The sequence below is a fragment of the Antedon bifida genome, chromosome 5 (assembly GCF_963402885.1).
Source record: "Antedon bifida chromosome 5, ecAntBifi1.1, whole genome shotgun sequence".
Lineage (NCBI taxonomy): Eukaryota > Metazoa > Echinodermata > Crinoidea > Comatulida > Antedonidae > Antedon > Antedon bifida.
In genome coordinates, this window is record NC_136230.1 from 32,278,623 (window position 1) to 32,291,878 (window position 13,256).

Consider the following 13,256-nt stretch of genomic DNA (forward strand, 5'->3'; position numbering starts at 1 on the left):
TGTTTTGATAAAAATTGTCTTTAAATACATTTTTATAGCAACTACAAGTAATTTGTGATAAACTATACAAGTACTCATTACAAATACAACAGCAGCGTAGGTACAGTTTGGTTATTCCAAAAGGTAAGAGGATGAATAACCCCGACCGTTTTTTGTAGCATGAGAGTAAGCCTCCTGCTGACGTGAGCTGCATGATGATCTTGGTTGGTAGGCTAGATGCCTAGCTAGGCTATCCCATAGACTATTATGATGTGGCATAGTAGTAGTAGAGTAGTTGAGCCTACAATTTGTAGGCTGGCATGTCTATATAGCCACTGCCTAGGTAGCCTCTAGGTAGGGTAAAGAAATGCATAGACTAGTTAAATAGTCGTATTAATATACATTTTGTAGTATATATTGTGTATAACTATATAAACATTTTTTTTGATGTTATATTTTTATATACGTACAATGATTACGAAATAAAGAATAGTTGATATGAATGAATGATTACTGTTTTTTTTCTCATTTAGATGGATTACGAAAATCAAGGATGTCTTCACGACATGTTTATCCGACAAGCATCAAAGACACCAGATGCCGTTGCTGTAGTCGCAGAAAATAACAAACAGATGACGTTTAAAGAGCTGGACAATGCTACTGATGTGTTGGCTTACAACTTACGAACAAAAGGTGTCTGTCCAGATTCCATTGTAGGTATCTACATGGAAAAATGTATAGAATACACTACTGCGTACATTGCTATATTAAAAGCAGGTAAACACATTTTTACTAACTAACAATGAATACATAGAATTATGTAATCTAATTTACTATATGTTCAATCATTTTTGAATAGAAATCTTAGATCTTGAAAATATAGAAGTCCCTTACCTATACTTAACTCCACCATTTGAGTTCTTAACCCAATTGAGTCCTTTGTTACAAAATTGAGAATAAGCTTATTTTTAACAGATGCTTATATTAAATTATAAAATATAGTATTTTGTTCATTACTTTATACCTAGCATACAGTATAGAAATTAAGGCAATAAATTACTGTATTTTTAACAGATGCTAATAATATAGTATGTTGTTCATTTGTTGTACGTAGGAGGAGCATATATGCCGTTGGATACTTCATACCCCCAGCACTTGGTAGCTGACATCATCATTGATGCTGAACCAGTAGCTGTGTTAACCACAAAGAAGCTTGCAAAGAATCTACAAGGTAATGCTAGTAAATAATGGACAATACATTGGTGATTTTTGGAAGATGTTTAATTGAGATAATTAAAGGGAAAGATATGACAGTGTATATAGTGTATTTAATCTGTATGTGACTAATGACAGTAGATTGAGTTGGAAAAAGGTTGAAGCAGGGAGGTACCCTGGTTGGAGGTAAATGTTGTGTAATAATATTCATTCGTTCTCTATTTTAAAACAGAGTGAAATCTTAAAAGCTAGTGATGAAACAAAAAAAAATCAAATTCTATTGTGCTTAGTGTACACGTAAATTGTTTTTGTCATTCAAAGTGATTTTGAGGGCTTATCTGAAATATGTACAGTAACGATCTGATCTTTGACCTAGTTGAAAGAGGTGATATTTATCATTGATTACAAAGATTTATTTAAAACGTTAAATGATAAGAACAAAAATTAAATTGTAGTTATACACATTTTGTTTCACTTTATCTTTAAATATTTACATAAGCAGTAACAATGTAGTTTTGACTTTGTCATTGACCCTGACATGCTACTGTACACTAATGTACATTACTATGCATGCTGTTGGCTTCTTCAGAATTATGAAATCTTATACTAATGCAATGCAAGCAAAGTACATGCATTAGTGGATTTAATAAAACTATATTTATCACTGTTATTAGTTATCAGCTATATGATTAGAATGGAGATTGCACAATTTTGGTTCTGTCATTTCCTATTAGAAATTATATATTACCATTATACATCTCCTTACTCATTTAAATTAGTGTAGCACATTAAATTATTATATTTTCATTTGAAAAATTATTCTAATGTATAAAATGTAGTATTCTAACAAAGTGTGTGCTCCTTTAAGAAACACAGATTGATGTGTATTTTATTAGTTTTGTAAATAAAAGCGATGTTAATGTATACTTAGGTGCAAAGAATGTGATTCTTCTTGAAGAAGGGTGGATTGAACGAATAAAAGCAGAGAATTCCAAAGTAGTGCTTACTGAACAAAAACCAACAACTCTGGATAACCTAGCTTATGTGGTATACTCTTCAGGAACTACTGGAAAACCAAAAGGTATTATGGGTTGCATTACCTAGATGAAACAACGGGTAATAATTAATTCATTGCCTAATAAGTCATTATGTTAAATTAACGTGTTACAGTAATCAAGTTCTCTAATGTAATAATTATGAAGCCATGCTTTTCTGTTTAAGGTATTATGTGTCCACATCGAGGTGCTGTCTTCTCTTATACCTGGCGACATCAAAACTATCCATTTGACCCAGATGAACGAGTTGCATCAAACGTCTTCTTTGTATGGGAAATGTTTCGGTCACTGTTGAAAGGTATAGATAATATTGTGTAGTGTGTGTCAGTCTTTTTTAAAACCTTTTCAAGCAATCCTGAATAAACTGTTGTTTTTTTTTGTTTGTTTGTAGGAATACCACTATACATTATACCAGATAATGTAATCTATGATCCACCACTGTTGCTAGAATTCCTAAGAAAGCACAAGATAACAAGGCTTTTGTTTACTCCATCGCTTTTAGAAACCGTACTAGATACAGGCAAAGCTGATCTTGCTAGTTGCCTCAGGAATTTAAAGTAAGAAAACATTCTAGAGTTTTTTTTTTACATGAAAGAATAAAAGTCTTACTTCTATAAAACATAAAATGCTTCAAAGGTATATTAGAAAAAAACAAGTAGTGGCATTCTGTTATTTGTTAGTGAGTTGATGTATACATGTTAACAAATAAATATTTGTTTTCTTTTAGAATTATCTGGTTGTGTGGTGAAGTAGTGACGAATGGGTTGAGGGATCGCATTTTGGAAACATTACCATGGATACAGCTTTTGAATCTGTACAGTATTTCTGAATGTCATGATGTTGCTGTTAGTAACCTTTCACTAGACAAGAAAACTGAGGTATCTACAATGTAGCTAATGTACTTGTAACATAGTGTACCCATACGTTCAAATAAATCCTCAATTATAATGATTTTTTTTGTTTTTATCTCTTGCAGTCAGCAGATAGTAAACGCAAGTTTTGTCCTGTTGGTAAACTATTACAAGGTGTTCAAGTGACCATATTGGATGACCAATTTAATGTCCAGCCAGTGGGATCTCCAGGAGAGGTACAAGCATCTTTTACATTTATAAACAACTCTAACCAACTCAACTATCTACAAAAAATGATAGAGAATAAGATATGAATGCAATATTGCACAATAACCACTTACTGTATACAATTCTTGGATTCTGAGACGAGTTCTAGTTCCTTTATTATATGTAATTTGGTATGTTTGTTGAATGAGTGAAAGCCTTACTTATTTTCTTACCATCTTTCAGATTTATGTGTCAGGTCCTACATTAGCCAGAGGCTACATCAAGCGACCTGAACTGAATGCTAAGAGATTCATCAAGAGTCCAGCTAGTTTGCCAGCATCACTGGGGGAAAAGTTTTACCGTACTGGCGATTGGGGCTACATCCTGTCAGATGGTAACTTAGAGATCTGTGGACGTTGTGATTCTATGGTGAAGATTCGTGGATACAGTATTGAAATTCAGGTAATAAAATATATTTGTAATATTCTGCAATTTTACAGAAATCAGACCTTTAGGAATCTATTATACTGCTTATGTTTAAACATTTATTTTCTAAAATTTAAAATACTGTATCTTGTAAAATCCTCTTTCTTCATCTCTAGGCTGTGGAATCAGCTCTGCTACAACTGCCTATGGTCAGTACCTGTGTGGTGCTGGTCCAGGGCAATGAAGGGGAAGATAAGTTTATGGTAGCCTATGTTGTACCAGAAGGCGAGACCACAAAGAAAGAGGTTCGAGCTGAACTGAAGACCAGACTCCCAAATTTTATGATTCCTTCTTATTTTGTCTTCCTCTCAAGGTAGGCAACAGTGATTTTCTGTACTTACAATAATGTTATCATCGTCTTACTTAAATATTTTCTTCTACATATTTGCACAGAGAGGATAGATCTGACAATTTGATTTGGTATAATATAAAGTAATTAAAGTAATTTGTTTTTCCACTTTAGTATTCCTATTCTAGCAGCATCAGGAAAGTTAGATAAGAAGGCCTTACCACCATTTAGATCTGAGAAACAATTAAATGGTGAGCAGGATGGCACACCTTCAACTGAATTTGAGAAGAAGCTTGCGGCTATTTGGTGTAGCATTCTTCAGTTTAAGACAGTTGATGTACAAGACAATTTCTTTGATCTTGGTGGGTAAGTACTGAATCTTGAAAATAAATGTTTTTTTTTAATACTTATAAATCTTAAAAATTGGGATTGGGATAATAGCACCATTTGAACAATTTGAAATACATTTTAAATCTTAACAATTGGAAATTGTCTTTGTAAATAATAATTTATACATACTTGTTGTTTATGTTTTTTTTATGTTTTTTGTTTTACATTTTCTGCTTTATAAGCAACCATTTGTGCATTGTACCCCATAGCTTTTTACAACTATGCCTTTTTTTTGTTAACATCTTTGATTGGCTGATTTGTTTTATTATGTAATTTTGTGACTGATGCTGTATATGTTATCCTTTGTACAATTCTTCACCTGTCATGTTAATACATTTATATTTTGGCAGTTTTAAATTTCTACCCTGCCTAATGAAGGGTAGAATAATTTAATAACTTTTATAACTATTTTATGTTTTAAGGCATTCTCTGTTGGCAGCACGACTGCTAAATAAAATTCAAGAAACATTTTGTGTGAAGCTGTCAGTGAGTGATCTGTTTAACTACCCTACCATTACAAGCATGGCACAACTGTTGGAAGAATGTAAACAAAAGAACCTTCACTCAAGGTGTGTATCTCCAGTCACCTTCTATCTGACATGTTTTACAAATTGTCTTCATAGTCTCACTCTTCCCTGGTATCTGCCATGTTTTACAATTTTCTTAATAATCTAACTCTTTCCTGGTATCTGCCATATTTTACAATACATCTTTATAGTCATATAACCAGTGTGTAATACAGATATGATGCATTCACATAAAAAGAGAACTTTGCAAGTATTACAAAAAGTTATTTAGCCTTTTAATTGTTTTTATTTTCAAAATATGGTATATATAGTATTTCTCATTACTTTATTTATAACATTCCTAGTTAATTATATTGTTGTATCTGATATGTAAATTGACAAATACACAATTGACTGGACATTACTACTTTTTTCTTGTTATTGTATCAATTGGTTTTTGTATCCTTATCATTTAAGAAGTTTTAAAGTTGTTCATCCAAGCATTGACCTGGTAGCAGAGGTCAAGAACCATGATCAAGGCATCATGCGGCTTGATATGCAACTCCGTGCATTCTGGCGTTCCATCCAGTATGGTGACCGCTGGAAAAGAGGGCGTGTGTTACTTACGGGAGCTACTGGTTTCCTGGGAACATTTCTTCTCCAAGAACTTTTGCTAAATACACAGGTATGATATTCTTTTTACACTTGTATAATTACTCTTACATGGCCTGGCATTTTTTTATATTGATTTTTTATACACATTCACTATAAAATGTCATTAAAGAAAACATTATTTATTGTTTTACTACTGTAACATAAAAGCATCTAGCATAGATTTTATCATTTTCTATACTGAATTCTTTTCAGACACACATTTATTGTCTTGTGCGGAGATTTCGAGATATGACCGGTGAACAAAGACTGCTTGCTTCACTCAAACAATTTGGAATTTGTAAGGAATCTTCTCAAAAAAACAAAGTCATGGAACACTTTGATACACGAGTAACAGCAATTACAGGTAAAGTAGCTGGGTGATATTTATTTAAACCTGTGCAGCTAATAGTTTGATAACAAAGTATTATATCCATTTGAAATGTTTGCGTAGGATAAACAGTTTCAGTGTGATGTGTAAGATTTGTTCAATGCTGCAGAGAAAAGTTTTGATTTGAAGATGTCATACATGTTTTATTGCCAGGTGATGTTTCTCTTAGAAATATGGGAATGAGTGAAGAGGATTACACTTACCTTAGCTATGAGGTAACTTGTACTTAATTTATTCAACATGTTTAAAATTTTAAAATCAATAACATATTTTAAAGCAGGACTTTGGTTTACATGCTTGCTTACCATTCCAGGGTCCAGGTTAAATGTTTTAATTCATCATCTGTCTACACTATCAAACTAGTTTGACAAAAAAGTGTGATGTGCCCAAATATGGTAGTGATACACTTAAATATGGTAGTGATATGACATCATCATGTCCATATATGGGCACATCACATTTTTTTTTCACATAAAGTTTCATAGTGTAGACAGAGCTTTAGATTATTACATTTTATAATTTCTTAGATTGACTTTATAGTGCATGCTGCTGCCTATGTAAATCTCATCTATCCATACGATGCCCTACATGGAACTAACGTATTGGGTACCCAGAATACTGTCCTCTTCTCTTGTACAAATAAGATCAAACCACTCCATCATATAAGGTAAGATAATAATATTCATGTCATAAAAGCTAATTGAAAAGTTCCAATAAGTTATTTTGGATGTCTTATAATAAATTGCTTTATCAGAGGGTTGAAAGATGTGACAAGTCTTAGCATATTGGCTACTATTTGCGGCATGCCTCCTCTAATAACTAAACACCTTCATATTCAATTATTGACTGTGCTATGCTTGCCTGATTGCCAAGCATCATAAGTGTTTGCTTACCTTGCTTTTATAATATAGTTTAGTTTAAGTTAATTGCAGTTTTTTTTTAAATACGTAAAATAGTTGAGTTTGTGTTTAAGAATTATTAAATAAACATAACACAAATGCAAACAATTGTGTTTTTGCTTTTCATTGTTATTTTTATATTAACAAATCTTTATAAAAATGTTGTTTTACTAAGTACTAATAGTGTGTTCCCGCATAACACTACTAATTGTATGGAAAATGATGACATGCTAAAATATGCCCCGTTACTAGCCGATGGGTATGGACAGACTAAATGGGTTGCAGAACAAATTGTGCTGAAAGCCAAATCTCGTGGTCTTCCTGTTGTGATTTATAGACTTGGTAAGTTGTATTCTAGACACTAAAACCTGTCTTACTGTGGAGGCGTGTGGCACAGTGCGATTACTGATCTTGAGATCGTGATTCGAAATCCAACTCATGCCATATTGCTTGTATCCTTTAGGCAAGACACTTTACTTACATTTGCCTCTCTCCACCCAGGTGTACAAATGGGTACTGGTTAGATCAAGACGCATTATTATGAGAGTATGTTTCCATACACTCATGTTGATCCAAAAAATTATTGGGTAATAATGTGCAGCTCATTGAGAGCTTGCTTATATGCGCTATATAAGAATGAACTATTATTTATTATTATTACTAACGAACCCATTCACTATCCCATCCCCCACTTTTTGATCTATGTACTGCCTACACTCAATCTTGTTCGATATTATTTATAACATTTAGGCAATTTTTCCGGTGACTCCAATGCTGCATACTGGAACCCATTAGACTCAAACCTGTTGGCTATCCCATCCCCCACTATTTGATCTATGCACTGCCTACACTCAATCTTATTATTTATAACATTTAGGCAATCTTTCTGGTGACTCCAATACTGCTTACTGGAACCCATTAGACTCGAACTTGTTGGCTATCCAAGGAATTGCCGCCACTCACACCGCTCCTGACATTGATTGGGAAATTGAGATGACACCAGTAGATTTTGTAAGCAGTCTTATTGTGAACATGACACAGAATTTGATGTGTTGTGTTGGCAAGGTTTTCCATATTGTTAACCCAAACCGTGTTGATGCAAAGTGAGTATAATACCAAATATGAATTCATATTTATTTTTTCTTCTTTACATTTATTTATTACCATAAGATATTCAGAAATATACAAGATTATTGAAAGTTTATTTAATGTATGGTATAGAGTTTATTTAGATTATTCAATGAAATCTTATTGACATTAACTTTTCAGTTTGCTGTATCAGACAATGAGAAATCTAGGGTATCCCATAAAAGTTGTTAATTTTGAAGAATGGGGTGAAGAGATTGAATTACTAAGCAATGGATCTGAAGAGACCAGGATGCTAGGCCAAGCACTTGATGGCATCAATAAGTAAGCTTTTAAGTACCAACCAATTCATTTTTTGAAGTCAGCCTGATTGAAAGTTGAAATGACATACATTTATTTTCTTATTCATTTTCATCTTTTGTCGACAGAAATCCAGAATTCTTTCAAGACAAGTCGCAATTTGATATGCAATATTTAAGGGAAATGCTAGATGAATGGCAGATACAATACCCTACAGTAGATGTAAAACAATTAAGAATGTACTTAAAACATCTTATAGCTAGGAAAATTCTTAAGTCACCAAATCCACGGCATAGTGGTAAGTACTTTTAGCATAGTGCAAGATGAAGCATTCATTTTTATATTCTAATTATATTTAACAGCTCATATAAAGTAATTTAAATCGAAAATTAAAAAATTAATCAGCAACCAAATCTTTAGTAAAACCAAGTAGTAGTAGTTTTGAATCTATTAGCTGTTTAGCTTTTTAGATAATTTTTACTATTTCATTCAACTTAAAATTGAAATATTTTTTATTATATACCTAATTAAACAAGACTGATAAAACTAGGATAGTGAGCTATTATCATTACTAGTTGAAATAATGGCAACAGATTTGGAATTAGAGAGAAATTGAAATTACCCCTTGCCCATTTTAAACTCTATAATTGGCAAAATAATATTCAATGATTAAAAATTAAATTAATGATTAAAAAGGTCATTTACTTGGTGAATTGTGACATTCTATTTAATTATGTATGTAATAAATATTCATTTTCTATATATGAAAGTATAAATTATGAATTCTTTTTAGTATACTGTGTTACATAACCATGACTCATGCAGAAGTACTATTAATTTATCAAACTGATATATATTTTCCCCAGAATTATTTTACTAGATCATATTAGGAGTCAATGCTACATCTTAACATTATGCCATGCACTGTAGTAGTATGTATGGAATAGCAATCTCATAAAATACAGCAGTGTGTACGCACTGTAGTATGGAACAGCAATCTCATAAAATACAGCAGTGTGTCCGCACTGTAGTATGGAATAGCAATCTCATAAAATACAGCAGTGTGTATGCACTGTAGTATGGAATAGCAATCTCATAAAATACAGCAGTGTGTATGCACTGTAGTATGGAATAGCAATCTCATAAAATACAGCAGTGTGTACGCACTGTAGTATGGAATAGCAATCTCATAAAATACAGCAGTGTGTATGCACTGTAGTATGGAATAGCAATCTCATAAAATACAGCAGTGTGTACGCACTGTAGTATGGAATAGCAATCTCATAAAATACAGCAGTGTGTACGCACTGTAGTAGTATATATGGAGTAGCAATCTCATAAAATACAGCAGTGTGTACGCACTGTAGTATGACTAAAGGAGGGGCAATTGCCACATGAGATTATAAGTCTAGGGTAATTGATGTGAAGAGGATTTATAAATCTAATGGAATGGGATTTATAGAAACACATTAAAGTCCTATGTATGAACGTTAAAAGTAATTTGCTTTAAGAGTATAAATGTATTTTTAAACATTTTTTATTACATACACTCACATAACATCATAATTGTTCATTTTCAGTTTTACAGTAGTGACATACTAATATAGAAAATTAAGCATTTTAAACAACTTGATTTTATTCTCCTCTCTATGATTTTTCCATAGAGAATACACCATTACTTGGCCAGGTTGCTATAGTGACGGGTGCATCAAGTGGTATTGGAGCAGCAATTGCAACCCACCTTGCAAATGCCGGGGCATCAGTTGCAATAGCAGCACGAAGAGAAGACAAACTCCAGAAAGTTAAAGAGGAAATTGAAGCCAATAATGGAACAGTTTTCGTGATGAAAACAGATGTTACAAACAGAGACCAAGTAAGTTGCCAAACAGCTTTAATACAAAAGATATATCCACCAATATTTATTTTATTGATGTTCAATTAAATTTTATTTGGTAAAGTGAAATGTACCTTGCTTGTCACACATAACAATATATGATGGAACTATTAACTGTTTACTCACACAATCTGTATTTGTTTTAGTGTATGCATTGTGTAAAAATAAATAATGCTATGTATAAAAGCTTTTCTTGTTGTTTATTGGATGTTGTTAACATTAACCCCAAGGGGATCATTACTAGAAAACATAATGAGTTTCTATAAACTGACCTTGGTAAATCCATGTGTCACTGGGATTTTAATATTTCAAATCTGTAATCGTATTTTTATGTTCCTAGTACTACATAATATATAAATCATTAACATGTAAGATATTTTGTAACGTATAGGACGAAGTCTTAGAATTATGTTGATTGGTTGTTGATTCTGAGAAAAGTAGCATAAACATTTTACATTATTAAATACATTCAACATCACAAGGACCATTTTCACTTATGTATTCATAATTTTGAAATAATTTATTTCTAAATACCTTCTGGCAAGATTATTTAAGTTAAACAATTAAACGAGTTTGACTCAAGTTACTCAATAGTTACTTATCAAATTTAGCCTACGGTATTAAACGACTTGTATGGATGATTTCCAGGTCGTTTGCTTCAGTTTTTAGGCCATGCTGCTAATGACTGACATGCTGATGACATTACTCAATGCACTTTCATTTCATCCACCTCGTTTACATCGCTTAAACTCAACTTAGCTCCTCGCTAACATTTATGCATATATAATAGTGTGTGTGAATACATCAATACATGAATAATATAAAAAACTGTATGTTAATGTATAAATACATGAAAAGAAATTGTACAAGTTAAGCTCTGTCTACACTATCAAACTAGTTTGACAAAAAAGTGTTATGTGCTCAAATATGGTAGTGATATGCCCAAATATGGTAGTGATATGACATCATCATGTCCATATATGGGCACATCACATGTTGTTTGTCACATAAAATTTGATAGTGCAGACAGAACTTTAGAAATAAATCCTTTAGAACAAAAAAGCATTTAATGCAGTAATTCAAGGTTTGTTGTATTTAATGTTGATACACATAATGATGGTGTTGCCATTTAACAATTACTGATTATTATAATGATAATGTTGGTAAAGAATTTTCTCTGGCAATGAAAGTTGACAACTGACGATGATTTGTATAATGTTTTTATGGTCCCATACATTTATATCCTCTCTTTTAGGTCAAGTGTTTAGTTACTGAAACAGAGAAGCACTTAGGACCAGTGGACATCATAGTGAACAATGCTGGTATTATGTATTATACCCCAATGAGGAAAATACAGGAAGATCAATGGGAGAAGACGATTGATATCAACTGCAAGGTACAATACATTTTGTTTCTATATCATTTCAATATCATTTTTGCCTTTTGTCTTAAATCGATTACCCAGTTTATAAAGCTTGCCAATAAGAAAGGTGTTGTACAGAAACGAAGCAATATAATAGTTATAAAACATTAAAAAAAAATCTGACTTCAAGCCAAACATCTTGGTTAAGCTTGCTTTAAATTAAGATGTTAGCAAACTGTTGTTGTTTTTCACAGGGTGTAGTTAATGGGATTGGAGCTGTACTTAAAGGAATGTTAGAAAGAAAGAAAGGACACATTGTCAATATGTCATCAAATGCTGGAAGAGCTGTAAGTATTAATGTGATTATAGTGTAAAAAAAACATTGTCTGAAGATTGTAAATTGATGGAATTCTAAATACAAATACATATATAATAAGTTGTAATGTTTGTAGGCGTTTCCTGGTCTTGCTGTTTACACAGGAACAAAGTTCTTTGTTGAGGGTGTCTCATCTTCACTACGGAAAGAGATTGCAGATAGTGGAGTGAAAGTAACATGCATTCAACCTGGTGATGTTGTTACTGAGCTCTTAGCTCATAGTACAGACAATGAGGTAGGTTAATAATGGAACCTTTAATATAATGACTGAATAAAAGTATTATAATTATTCAAATATAAACCAACATTTTTGTTTGCTATTAACATTGTATGTTCATTTCTAGGCTAAATCTGAGTATGCTGATAATAGTGGAGAAAAGGTTTTAGATCCTAATGATATAGGTAGAGCTGTTGTATATGCTGTAAGTCAGCCAGCACATGTCGCTATTAATGAAATTTTGATTGAACCTAGACATGCTCCAGCAGTCTGATTACCAAGTCCCAAAGCAAAGATATTCAGGTAATACTTCCTCATGAATTAATGGTGTATTGAACTTAAATGACAAAAAGACTCAAATATAGTATTGGCATGACGATTGGTATTATATTGACTATTATTCATTAAATCAATACTGTCATACTTAGTCATTGGAATATTTATATAATGTTATTTTATGATATAATTATATGATTTCACATTCCACGCATTTTTTAAAGATACGTCACGTGGAGTAGAACAATAAGACAAAATAACGTCGTCATTGTTAATTTGTTTAATGTATTAGTATTATACTGATAAAGTATTACAAAATATTTTATGCTTGCCAATTTTACGAACATTTGTGAAATATAAACTATATATTAATAATAGTGACTAGATGTTAAATTGCTACTAATACAAATGTATGAATTTTAAATATGAAGTGCAGTACTTTAACAACAGCAATAAAATCACCTTAAAGTGAAGAAAAAAAAGGTTTTTTTCAATTCCGTTTTATCATTTCGTCGGTAACGTTATTGTCAACTCTTCAATACCGTTATAGAGTATCTTCAATACAATTTTACATTTCATTTAGTACCATCATTCTTGTATATTCATCACAGTTATTGTGTCACTTCAGTACCGTCCATTCTTATTCCGTATTAACATAGATATAAACCTGTATCAGACTATTCAGGAAGAAAGATCAAAGAAAGCTTGTATACTAGCTCATGTCTCTAAAGTGTTAAAATAGACCCACATTTCATATTAGATAATAATACTTGTTGTGCTATATTGTAAACCCATTAATAAACTGAAGAGAAACGAATTTTATTT

The 13,256-nt window shown here is 32.0% G+C and overlaps 1 protein-coding gene across 1 annotated transcript; it reads left to right on the top strand.

Moving 5' to 3' along the window:
• On the top strand, positions 1-13,245 carry LOC144843710 (uncharacterized). The gene is made up of 25 exons (XM_078700605.1): positions 1-123; positions 513-756; positions 1,094-1,210; positions 2,126-2,275; positions 2,416-2,547; positions 2,641-2,806; positions 2,977-3,127; positions 3,226-3,336; positions 3,551-3,769; positions 3,910-4,106; positions 4,257-4,448; positions 4,895-5,041; positions 5,456-5,663; positions 5,846-5,996; positions 6,174-6,235; positions 6,548-6,687; positions 7,095-7,261; positions 7,797-8,022; positions 8,189-8,329; positions 8,434-8,603; positions 9,970-10,178; positions 11,455-11,595; positions 11,817-11,909; positions 12,015-12,173; positions 12,283-13,245. The coding sequence occupies exons 2-25, from the start codon at positions 513-515 to the stop codon at positions 12,427-12,429; spliced, it is 3,840 nt and encodes a 1,279-aa protein (XP_078556731.1). The 5' UTR covers positions 1-123; the 3' UTR covers positions 12,430-13,245.
• The last annotated feature ends 11 nt before the right edge of the window (positions 13,246-13,256 follow it).